At 31.9% G+C, this 13306-nt stretch overlaps 1 protein-coding gene across 2 annotated transcripts; it reads left to right on the top strand.

The window, feature by feature from the left end:
* Positions 1 to 5138: 5138 nt before the first annotated feature.
* Positions 5139 to 9259, top strand: LOC112526107 (probable RNA-binding protein 18). 2 transcript variants are annotated; one of them, XM_025136493.1, is made up of 5 exons: positions 5139 to 5234; positions 7888 to 7987; positions 8160 to 8239; positions 8631 to 8757; positions 8838 to 9259. In XM_025136493.1, exons 2-5 carry the CDS (start codon positions 7985 to 7987, stop codon positions 9078 to 9080), a joined length of 453 nt encoding a protein of 150 aa, XP_024992261.1. In that variant the 5' UTR covers positions 5139 to 5234; positions 7888 to 7984; the 3' UTR covers positions 9081 to 9259. The 2 variants fall into 2 exon arrangements, with proteins under 2 accessions (XP_024992261.1, XP_024992262.1); XM_025136494.1 differs by having other exon boundaries at positions 8827 to 9259.
* Positions 9260 to 13306: the final 4047 nt, after the last annotated feature.

Raw genomic sequence — 13306 nt, 5'->3', positions numbered from 1 at the left:
AAATGTTGTAAAGACAAGTTAAGCACCTAATTTAGCTCCAAATATAACAAATGGAAAATAAAGTAATAAAAATAACTCAAGGTTGGGATAAAAGAAAATAATCTATCTAATAAGTAAAGAAATGGGTACTTTAAGCATTGAATAATCAACGCTTATCAATAATGTGGAAAATCTCCTTGATGAAAAGCTTGTTGTTGATCCCAATTCTAATAACTTTGTGGAAAATCTTGTTGATGTTGGAAATCCTAACATTAATGACTTCAATGAGCTTAATTTGAATATTTTTGAGCCAAGTGTTTGGGGTAGTTTGAATTCAAAGCTGAAAGATTTGCCTAGAGAAAAAGGGCTTGTTAGAGAAACTAACATCATTTTTCAAAAAGATGATCAAAATAGACGTTTTTCTTGTACCTATTATATTTGTAAACTACGAAATGGTGAATGCCATGTGCGAAAATGGTTGGTTTACTCCAAAGACTTAGATATTTTTCTTTGCTTTGTTGCAAATTATTAAAAATGGCTCAATCAAAAAGTCAATTAGCAAGTGATGAACTTAATGTTTGAAAACATCTTAGTCATGCATTATCATTACATGAAAATAAATCTGAACATTTGATTAATTTAAAAGCATGGTCTGAGTTAAAATTGAGGTTGGATAAGAACCAAACAATTGACAAGGACTTGCAAGAGTTAATCACGAAAGATACCGCTCACTGGGAACAAGTTTTGATTCGAATAATTGTTGTTTTGAAATGTTTGGCACAATATAATTTGGCTTTTCGTCGATCAAATGAAAAACTTTATGAAAAGTCTACTGGTAATTTTTTAAGCATTCTTCAAATGATTGATGAGTTTGACCTTGTCATGCAACACCATTTTTATTTGATTAAAGAAAAAGAAACCAATCATTATCTTAGTCATAAAATTCAGAATGAGTTGATTGAAATATTAGCATTCAATATGAAAAGTGCAATTATTGAAAAAGTCAAAAAGGCAAAGTACTTTTCAGTCATTCTTGATTGCACTCCTGATGCAAGTCACAAAGAACTATTTATAAGATATGTAGATGTGTCGAGTGTTTTTATTAAAGTAGAAGAGTTCTTTTTGGAGGTTTTGGTTGTAGAAGATACATCTAATAAGGATCTTTTTTGATGTGCTACAAGATGTTTTGAAAACCCTTGATTTATATATTAATTGTGTATGGAGCCAGGGGTATGATAATATGAAAGCAAAACATCAAGGTGTTCAAAGAAGGTTGTTTGATATAAACCATAGAGATTTTCATATGTCATGTAGATGTCATTGTCTTAATTTAGTTTTGTGTGATATGATAAACTCTTGTCATAAAGCAAAAACGTTGTTTTTTGGTACATGTAAAACAATTTATACCGTATTCTCTAATTCTACAAAAAAACGTTTTACTTTAATATATTGATGATTTGATTTTGAAGTCTCTATGTGCTACTCGTTGGGAAAGCAATGTTGAAAGTATTAAAGCAAAAAAAAAAAAAAAAAACTCAACTTGGCCAAATAAAAAAATGCTTTGATAAAATTAGTCAGTGTATGTAAAGATGGAAAAGTGTGCAGAGATGTTGAATCTTTGATCCATGGTGAGCTCTCAAGTTTTGAATTTATTTTAAGTTTGGTTATTTGGCATTGAATTTTATATAGAATCAATTTGGTAAGTAAAAAGTTACAGACAAAAAATATACTTCTAGATATTGCGGTAAAAAACTTGGAAGGATTGGTTATTTATTTTGAAATGTACAGGGAATGAATTTGACTTAGCTATCATTGAAGCTAAGAAAATTGCAGAAAACATTGGAGTTGAACCCAAATTTCTTGTAAAACATCATGTTTGTAGAAAAAGAAACAATTTGATGAGATCCAAAATAGTGAAAGAGAACAACAATCTGCACGAGAATCATTTAGAACTGATTACTTTCTAGTTTTAGTTGACATGACACTTTCTCAGTTAAGAAGTAGATTGGTGCAGATGAAACATTTTGAGTCTATAATTAGGTTCTTCTTTGATGCATCAAAGTTGGTTAACTTGAAAGATGATGAATTAAAAAAATGTTGTTTGAATCTTGAGGTTGCTTTGACACAAGGTGATGATGTTGCTGGAAAATATCTTTATACAAAGTTACAAATTTTGCAGTTCATGATGCCATATGAAGCATACGGGGAAGAAAATTCTTGGACATTTATTCAGGTTATGAAGTTTGTAAGGAAGGTGGATATGTTCCCACACATGTTGCTTGCCTACAAGATTTTTTTAACCATACCAGTCACGGTAGCATCTGTCGAAGTTTTTTCAAAATTGAAGTTATTGAAGTCATATTTGCGGACTACCATAAGTCAAGAGATGTTTAACTTGTCAATTTTGAGCACTGAAAGTAATTTTTAGTAAATGTTGATTATGATAGATTAATTGAAGATTTTTCTTTACGTAATGCATGAAGACACCGTTTTAGATGATCTTATCATTGTTTTATTGTTCCAAGTTTTGGTTATGTCCCCCCATTGTAACTTTTTTTTTTGCCCAATAGTAATCAGCATAGGGATGAGCCGCCTAGCTTGACTAGGTTCCAAACCCCTTAAAAACTTGTGTGTTATTAGTTCATTGGATTAGAGGCATTCTTTTGGTTCTCTGCCCAAGGCATCCAAAACCATTGGATCGTCCTTGCGCCCATGGCATCCAAACCATAAGACTGACCTTGATCACGGGCCAAGTCGTCCAATATAACCATGTCCCTTATGTGTATTATCACATGTGATAAGGGTGTTCTTAAGTTTTTTTAAAATGAAGGTATTCTTTTTTGAACCTCTACACACATACACATAAGACACACACACACACACACACACACACACACACACACACACACATATATATATATATATATATATATATAGTGGAGGGATAAAATACAAACTAAAACAAAACGTTAAAACAATCGATTTCATTGTTTATTCTAGTGAAAATTTTCATCAAATTGTTTAATATGATAAAATTGTTTCTAATTCATTTAATGATGAACACATTTCATATATTTTTTGTTTCATACACACACACTTGGAATCCTATGAGACCATACTGTTTTCATGATACCACACAAATAACACTGAATCTTTACAGCAAAATTTCGTGAAAGTAAGCTTTCACAGTGCTTTGTTGTGAAGGTTCGATATTTTTCGTACCTTCACAATGTTATCCTATGAAAAATATAGTGTTAATTTGTGCTCTCACGAAAAGAGTCTAGTCTCACATGAAGCCAACCCTATTAGGCATGGCAACGGGGCGGGGATGGGGCGGGTTTTGTAATCCCGGCCCCGACCCCGGTTTGTAATAACGTCCCCCGGTGGGTACGTGGATTATCATCCCGTCCGCGGTCAAATTTCTAGCAATCCCTGATAAAACCCCGGTCAAACCTCATAAATGGTATCATTTAGTTTGATTTTACCAGGGATCCCGGGCCCAACCCCGGCCCCGGCCCCGGCCCCGTCCCCGGTTTGAGTCTACTGGGGATCCCCGGCCTCGAGATCCGTTTTAGTGGGGAATCCCCGTCCCCCTTCGGGTCGGGTGAACCGGGTTTCCCACCGGGTCGGAGCAAATCACCATCCCTAAACCCTATATATATATATATATTAAAAAAAGAAAAAGAAGGATAAAAGTACAAAAACACTCCCATATTTAAGTGTAGACTCATAGTGTGTATTTTTGCATACCAAATTAACTATTATTTTAAATAATACTGACAACTTAATCTATACATAACATAATGAAGATAAAAGACCCATTAATGTTATTCGTGTATATATAAGGTAAAAGGTTAAATGTATGAAATAACAATCTACTTTCATAAATTTTCTTATTATAGTATTTTACTTTTGTTTTCTATATTACAACAATGTACCTTCAAATTATTTTTTATTAATGCATTATACTTTAATTTTTTTACCCATTATAACAATGAGTAAACTGTTACCTTTTAAACTGGTTAACCCCTTGACTTTTTTTTGTTTGTGTGGCTTTAATGAGATGATGTGGATGATACATCATTTTAATTACTTAATAAAATAAAAATAAAAACCAATTTCAAATTATTATTAGTGATTTTCATTTTTAATCGCTATGATTTAAAAAAACATTTATTTTTTTGACTTTTTTCTTATTAAGTTACATGCAAATTAAATATTTTAGAGTAAAATATTTCTTAAATAAATATGATACATTATTTTCGAGATATATTTTGTTTGTAAAAAGTAACATTTCTTATTTTATATTGTTCAAAAAAATACATATATTTTAAAGTTCTCTTTAAAATGTTAAAGAAATAAATTGTGATTTACAATTTTTAAATATTTTTATATTAATAAATAATTCAAAAAAAATCTAATTTATTTAATATATTTTTACGTCAATTAAAAATTGTTGAACAAATATAATATATTTTTTAAAAGATAATATTTTTTGATAAAATAGGAACAATTCTTATTTTCTTTAAAAAAACACATATTTAAAAAAAATATTAACGAGATAAGTTGTGTTCTACTAGTTTTATTAATATTGGTATATTAATGAATAATTTAGATTTTTTTAATTCATTTTATATATTTATTAAATAACATGTAAAATATCTAAATATTAAAATTAAAAGTATAATGTTTAATAAGAACTATAGATGCTATAATAAAATAATTTTGAAAGTATAATGTTGTAATAAGAAAGTCACATCACTATAATACATGTGGATAACCTATGTGGACAACCTATGTGGACAATGAGATGATATAGAAATATGATATAATGGGTGAATTTAAATAAATTTTTCAAAGTACAATATCATAATAAAAAATAATTTGAAAATACATTGATGTAATAAGAAAAACTAAAATTATAATGCTATAATAAAGAAATTTATGAAAATAAATTGTTATTTTATGTATTTTGCCCTAAGGTAAAAACTGACCGAATACCATAGTTTTTGTTATAACATTGCTCCACAAACCAATTTGAAGTCCAACTTTGAAGTTGGAACCCAGCCCAGCCCAGCCCAGCCCAGCCCAATAATTGTAAATGTTAATTGTTCAAAGATCAACACGGCTTCATTAACCAGATACAGCGAATAAAGCTGTGTATCCCCATTTCGTCTTCGTCTGCTCGAAGGGATTTGGAACCCTAGCTGATGCAATCGAGCTCCCGAGTCGTCTTTGAATGGTTCAAGAGTGAGGTAATCTTGTTTAAGATCAATTATTCGTTACACATGCGCATGTATCTGTGTGATTAGATTATTGTTTGGATTTTTGGAGCTGATCTTCTATTAACAAATACTAGGGTTTCGTGTACTTTTTGGTTGTTCTTACTTAGTAAAGAAATCCTTTTGGTTGAAATAGTAATCTATTGATTCAAAAGGAAAGGGGGCTGAACTTTGACATCTACTTTCTCTAACCAAGAGATTGATTTGGATTTGATACCTTTTTTCTAGAATTATTGCACAAAACATTATTCTTATTGCAAATTCTATTAAGAGAACAATATGTGTGGCCAATTCCAACAAAATCTATATTAATATTTTTTTTAATCTGAAAATTACTTGGATAGATCTTTTTAGTGACACAATCATGAATATTACCTAAACAATGTTAGAGAGCAGATTCGACGTATTACCATTTTCACATCTGAACAATTAGAATAGTGCTTAATACAACCAAAAGGATTCATTTACCAAGTAAGAACAACCAAAAATACACAAATCCTAATGATAGCCAACATGTGAATAGTTTGCCGGGTTTCTTGTGCTTAGGAAGTTATATCCTTCTATGTGATTCTTTTATGTGCTATTTATTTTGGGAAGTTTCTCACTCATTTAAATGTCTGTTAGCATAGGAGTTTGTTATTTGGTGGGGATGCCCATAGATAGTGTTTGGTTTCCATGTCATTTTCAGTATAAGCTGTGACCTTGAACTTGAACCAAGGGCCTGTTTGTTAGCAGCTTAATGGGACTCTCAACTTATTTGGTCAGCTATACATGACTGTTGGTATTGCCTTATTCACTAAGCTTTTAGGGGAGAGCTTTATGCAGAAAGCCAAGTTTTTTCCAGACCTGCCCCTCCCACACACTTCTTCTATCTATGAAAAAGCTCTCTCAAACATAAACCATCCCAATCTATACAGACAGATTAATCTGCACAAACAACTTTATCCATACAGGAGAAGAGATGAAATATAACCAAGGTATATCTTTTTGATCAGAGGTTGAATCGATCATCAGAAGAAGAATTAGGCCAAAAATTAGGATACATTCCGGGAAAATCAAACTTCCATCGAAGAGAAGCAAATGAAAGGCTTTCATAAAAATTCTCGTAGAATCGAGAATGAAGTTTTCATTCTGTACATGCCAGATCATGAATTAGTAACTGCATCCAATTTCTAAAAAAATCCCAAAAATGGAATTAGAAACAAAAATAAATAGGAACAGGATTTCATGGAAAACCAATCAAACAGGACCTAAGGGTTATTAAACCACAAGGACTGAATACTCTTCAGTTAGGCTTTTAATATAGGCTGAGAAGGAGAATTGCAGCCTTTTTTTTGGAATATGTGGGTTGCACTTTATAAATGTCTTTTTTTTTTGTTTGTGCGATTATCATTTACTAAAAAAGTGAAAACTAGTTAAAGAATGGTACTTGACAAACTTTCACATTTTTAGAAAATCAAAATCAGTTTATAACAATTTATAATCGGTACATATAAATTGTAAAATTGTTTTTGGTACAAAAACGCATTGACTTTTAATTTTGATGAAGCTAAGCCATTAAACATAGTAAACACAAATCATATCTCTGTTTGCATTACATAAGAATGTGAACCAAAAGCTATTAAATGAAAGTGTTACCAAAAACCAACCCAGATGTATCCAGTATATCCCACCCGGAAGTAGGGTTTGGGGATGGTATGATGTATGCATACCTTCCAATCCTTAGGAGTAGAGAAGCTGTTTTCGTGACAAGTGTTCTGAAAAGACACCTAAAAGTCATGAGGTTTCTTTATATATTATTTGGTGAAGAATCATTTAGAAAGTCTAGTTGCATTGTGTTGCTTTTGTCACATTGTCTTCTTTGTTTCTGTAGGCTGAATTTGAGATTTTACATTGTAGTGTTGGCACAAACTTATCTGGTGATTCTAAGACTTGCAACAAAGCTGCATGCTTAATTGTATAAGTTTCATAAGTTAGACCAACATGATAGCCTAGTGGAGGCAGCTCCTTTTTTTTGGAAACTGTGGGTGTCCAGGACGGTTTATGCGCACCTCGATTAATCCCATGAGGCCCTGAAGATAACAATTGAGAAAATTTTGAGTGGTCCAGAGGCTCAAACTGGCACCTATGGGAAGGACGGAGGAGCTCCAAGGCCTATTTGCCAGTTGAGATGACCCTCAATGTTATAACAAGCGCACTTGTTAAGTAAATCCATCATTCTTTTTTGTAAAAGCTATAACTCTCCATCCATTGCGTATCAGTGCAGACTGAACCTATGCTTCTAATTAAAGCAGAACAGACTCGAAATCTTGCAAGATATAAATCCATAGCTTTTGCTGTGGTCATGATCCTAAAAGAGGAACAATGGTCAATAAGATGCAACAATATCCTAATGCAAGTCAAAAGGTGAAGGTTGGAAATATAAAAGAGAAACTGGAACAGGATTTTGCTATAGATAAGAAGGAAACCATAATCTAGAGTGAATGGAGATATACTCTAAATCTGTACATGTTCAGTGCATTGTTCATCTTTTGAATTTTTTAGCCATGTGTCGTTATCTTATTGGTGTGCCATATGGACTCTAACTCATGCAATCTTAATGGGTGAACTTATTCGCATTTGGCAGGCTTTCAGAAATCTCTCAACTGGAGGTGCCGTGACACGCAGCGCACACTTTGGTTGTTTTTAGTTGGCAGGATTGTCATCAATACCAGTTCCTGCAGATGGTAACTTTTGTATCCTGAGCTCCACTATCTTGCAATTTGTGTCATATTCGTGCTCTCATTGCCCTCATCTAATAAAAAATACGAAGTCCGTTAAGAAATGCTATTCTTTTGCTCATTTAGATTGTGGCATTTGGGATCTCTCTTAACAGGGCCATGTTCTTACCTAATGCAGGACAAAGATAACAACATCGTTTTTGATGAGAAAAGTGAAAGCAGGCTTTATGTTGGCAATCTTGATCTGAAAATAACAGAGTAAGCAAATCTATATACCCTTCTGCAAGGAAACAAGTTTTCATGTTTTTGAACCAGAGAAAAAAGAAATGAAAGATGTATTTTTACAAATATACCTTTTATATCTGTTTTGGTGATGGTTAAATTGATGGGTAGTTTGTAATTTCACTAAATGATCTGAGGGTTGTCATTTTCTTCCTTCCCTTTCTTTCTACCTTTGGGAGGAAAATTGTATTTTCCCTCGTATTCCTTTCCTCCTAAAAAGTTTCGAGGAACGTGCTTTTTACGTTTTCCCCTCATTTCCTTCTTCATAAAAAACGTCGAGGAACACAGGTGTTAGGGTTTTGTAGCAACTTTGTTACCGCATAACCCATTGTCGTTGCTTTACAAGTATTCGGTCATACTTTCACAGAGCTGCTCTGATAAAGATGTTTTCTCCATTCGGAAAGATCGTGTTTGAGGACTTCCTTTGGCATACTCGTGGCCCAAAACGTGGATCGCCACGTGGCTATGCGTTCGTACAGTTCAGCACCAAGGAGGTAAGGTTCACGTCACGGTGTAATCTCATATTTTTGCTTTGGCAAATTTCTAATTCTTTTGATTTAAAGTGAGTATGCAGGAAGCTAAACGGGCCAAGGAGAAGATGCACGGGAAGTTGGCATGTGGACGCCCTTTGGTCGTGAGGCTTGCTAGAGAGAAGTACTTGATGGAAATGGCCAACAAATCGAGCGGCATCGAGTCGAGTAAGTCGGGTAATGGGACCGCACAGATGAGCCGAAGTGCGAAAATAGCTGCAATAAAGAACAAATTGAAGGCCATGGAGGAAGAGGATCATGATACAAAGAGGCAGAAACAGAGTTAGAAGAGGGAAATGTATTTTGAAATTTATTTAACCACGTGTCATGATATTATTGGTGGGAGGATTGACATTTCTGTTTTAAAGAACCCAGTAGACCTAATCTATCTAGTAATTATTGTAACTTTATCAATCATAATCAGATATTTGTATAAAGTGAAAATGGTTTCATATTTTTTTATGAAAATTTCGATCTTAATAAGGTATCACAACAAACTTCGTTAACGGGTCGTTTATCAAACGTTTAATGTTTGACAAGACAAAACTTAGTAGAATAAAAACAGATAAAATGATCAATTTACCTCTAATGAACTATTTATATATTTTGATTAATTATGTAATTTATTAAATTATAATAAAATATATATTTTATATAACAAAATATATTATTAGAAAGTTTTCGTCAAATACAATTTAAATAACACCAAAATAAAAGGTTTACGTAGTTTACATTAAAATTTTGAACCTTCCTAATATCATTTTTTATATTAATATTTAATAAATTAATCAAAACATAAAAACCGTAACAGTAGAGTTAAAGTTCAAAGAACAATAAATAAAGTTTAAAAAAATGAATAAAATGTAAAGAGGAAGACGTATATGATGTTTTAGAAGAAAATAAATTTTATTTTGAGGTTATATAGGTAAAATATAAGTTTGGTCTATCTTTTACCTTGTTTCAGCTTGTTTCATGGGGTAGGGGTGGAACATGTCTGTTCCACTTTATTTCTGTATATTTCACATAAAAATCCTACCAAACGTGGAACAATACTATGTATTATGTTATATTCTGTCATGTTCAGTATACCAAACGCAACTTTAGAGATTATCCAACAAATAAAATAAAAATTATAGGCAAATCTTTTGTTTCAACAAGTTCTTCAAAACTTTATCTAAAATGAACAAAAATAAAAAGTTTAATGATTTTTTCATTCAAAAAATAGTTTAAGAACTTAATCACTCAAAATGAGAAAGTTTAACAGTTTCTTTATTAAAAAAAAATAGTTTAGGGACTAACTATTCAAAATAGAATGTTTGTTGGGTTTTTTTAAACTGTTCCTATTTTTTTTTTAAATTCAGGGTCTTAATCATTCAAAATATGAAAGTTTAATGATTTTTTCCATCAAAAAAAATAGTTTAAAAGACTTAATCATTCAAAATGAGAAAGTTTAATTATTTTTTCATTCAAAAAAATAGTTTAGGAACTAAACCATTCAAAATAAGAAAGTTTGTTGATTTTTTTTTAGACTTTTCTCTTTATATAAAGAAGATATAAAGATTACAGATTTCGTACATGTGATTATATCAAAATTTTGGATTGGGTCTGCTAAACAAAATAATTACATGTACAGTAGGTGATCATTTACGGGCCTGAGTTGAGCCCCGGTCGGGCCTAATTTGTTTTTTTTGTTCAACGGGCCTAATATTGTAAAACCAAACCCTTTTTTCGGGCTTGGCAACTTACCATTGTCCGCCCTATAAATGGGTCGGGCTTGCCCACGGGTTAACGAGCTTAAAAAGTGTAGCTCTTATAAATCTATAAACTTGATCACTAACAATTAATTAACAAATGTGAAACCAAAATGTAAAGAAAAAACACCGATGCAATTAAAATTTTAATCAAAAAGTGACCATCGATAGTGTAACTATATATCAAAACAAATAAGGAGTTTTTGCCAAAAACAATAAAGAAATCGATGAGAATATAAGATACCAGCGATAAGTAGCGACGGGAAAATCAGAGAGTTTGAAATGTCCAACTTGTAATCAAAAGTTTGGAATGAGCGAGGAGTAACAATGAATCATCAATCTTACTATCATAGGGCAATCGACGCCGTGACGAGATGAACATGTGAGTTTGGATTTTGGAATGAGTGAGGAGCAACAATGAAATGAATGAATCATAGGGCAATCAGAGGTAAACAAACAACCACTTAGCCTTTTGGGTTTCTCAAGAATAACCAAAGAGTCTCAACTCCCATCCTATAACTTCAATAATTTAATTTTAAAATATACTAGTATAATTTTAGTTAATGGTAAAAAAATATTAATTATAAAATATAAACGAGCCGGCGAGCCTGTCCATATTTATTTTTACATTGTCCATGTTCGCCAATTAATTTTAACGACCAAATCCGGGCCCACCCATTTTCTCGATAATGGTTGTCAAAGTCCGTATTTCTAGAGGGCCGGATGGGCCGGGTCTAATGGGTCGTCTCGCCCACGAACAACTCTAAATTGTACAATCATTATGGTTATATTTTTGCTATAAATTGGATCCCTTGCCCTAACTTTGTTAGCTTTAGTTCTACAAATCAAGGATACTTTGGTCGTTTTCTTTATTTATTTCATATTTGTTTTAATGGACGCTTTCGATGGCTATGTATAAGAGTATAAAAAATGTAATAATTGAAAAAAAAAACGTCCACACCAATGCCCATCGGTACCCAACTCCGAACACTCCTCTCCGGTCATCTTCTACGACTGGTATCCCGTCTCCGATCACCTTCTCCCACCATTAACCCGTCTCTTACCACCACACACAAAACATACACACAGGGAACATAACACACCTACAACCCCAATCCTAACCTTTATCACCAAATTCAAAATCAAAATAAATAACCCATCATGAAACTCAAATTTTTATAATCTATTTTCATATATATATATATATATATATATATATATATATATGAGGTTTATTTTGTAAACCACGTTATTTGTACAAACCGTACAAAACTCATTCAATCAATCATAATTTTTAATTTTGTTCATTTTTTTTATGTAATTATGAGAGTTTGATTAATCATTTTTATTGTGGAGGGTGTTAATAATGAATATTATCATCTTCATTATTTTAATTTTAGAGAAATACATGAAACAGTTTTATTAAGTATTATATGAAACAATTTCATAACAATATATGAAACAACTTCATCAAAAAAAGTCTTATATGAAACAATTTCACAAGATTAAACAATTTCATGAAATTTTTTCATAAGATTAAACAATGAAATCGACGGATGATGATGGTTTGCATAGTTTATACAAATTAGATGGTTTACATTTAATCGCTCCTTTTTTATATAACAAGATCATCCATAATGATTTTGTAAGTTATTCTCAGCAACAGGGACGCTATCTGATTTACTCTATCCATCTTAGAAGGAACCAAAAGTAGATAGAAAGTGCTAGTCTACGTGGCCACTTAATATATCATAAATACAACATAATAACAATAATAATATGGTTATATGGGATTTGGGGTTTGTATAGTAATTACTTGGTAAGGGTGTAATTGGGTTGGGTTTGAATATTTTTTTGACATTTTTAAAACTCAACTTCAACTTAATTATGGCGGTTTGAAAAATCTCAATCTAACTTAAACCATTCAAACCAACCCAACACTTGAGGGTTAGGACGGGCTGAGTTGGGTTCGCGGGTTAGTAACACACATACTTCATATGTTCATCTGTTCAATGGAAATGTAGATTTATATGAAGAAAGAAAGCAATATTTAAACATTTGTGGTTCCAACTTCTAAGAGCATCTATGCAAGAGAGAATTATACACTAAAGTACATATCAATCATTGACATAATACAATTGCATGTATGATCACTCTATTTATCTTTTTCCAAAAAAAATAAAGTAAATATCGCAACTCCTACAAGCTCCTCAAAATTGTTGGCCAATCATCCCATATAGCTAAAAAAGAATTTAATCAATAACAAGACATGGTCCATACTATCGAAGGTTTTTTCAAAGGTGTCCAGCAGTAGTAACGTCCAACAATGCTCGATCTAGTTGTTTCAATCTACTAAGGGAATAAGGGGATAAAATGGAATTGAGGCATATTGATGGACTACTAGATAATGGATGCAAATATTATATATAGATATACATATATGTATATATGTATATATGTATATATAATGTACTAGTTGTGTACCCGCACAATGCGGTGGGAGCCATGAATTTTAACGCATTTGAAGTTCCACTAGTTTTATAAGATAAGATTTAACGATGATATAGGTTACACTTGGTCTTTACATATTAATACAATTTGAATAAATAAGAGTTATGGTTTCAATTACAGACTATTGATGAAAAAATTGTATGACAGTTCAAAATCCAATATATTTAAAATCCAACATATTTAAACGACTCCACAAATGTATTCGATTTATACCAAGAGCAAAGAACCAAGAAACTTGAGTTTTAAGATAA

Source organism: Cynara cardunculus (genome assembly GCF_001531365.2).
Source record: "Cynara cardunculus var. scolymus isolate 2C chromosome LG 13, CcrdV1, whole genome shotgun sequence".
Lineage (NCBI taxonomy): Eukaryota > Viridiplantae > Streptophyta > Magnoliopsida > Asterales > Asteraceae > Cynara > Cynara cardunculus.
This window is presented reverse-complemented; position numbering and strand designations above follow the sequence as displayed.

Bases quoted from the DNA above. Each gene is read 5' to 3' on its own strand.
- LOC112526107 (XM_025136493.1), top strand. The intron at 8,240-8,630 runs GTAAGCAAATCT...ATACTTTCACAG, and splicing joins CTTGATCTGAAAATAACAGA to AGCTGCTCTGATAAAGATGT. The intron at 8,758-8,837 runs GTAAGGTTCACG...GTGAGTATGCAG, and splicing joins TACAGTTCAGCACCAAGGAG to GAAGCTAAACGGGCCAAGGA.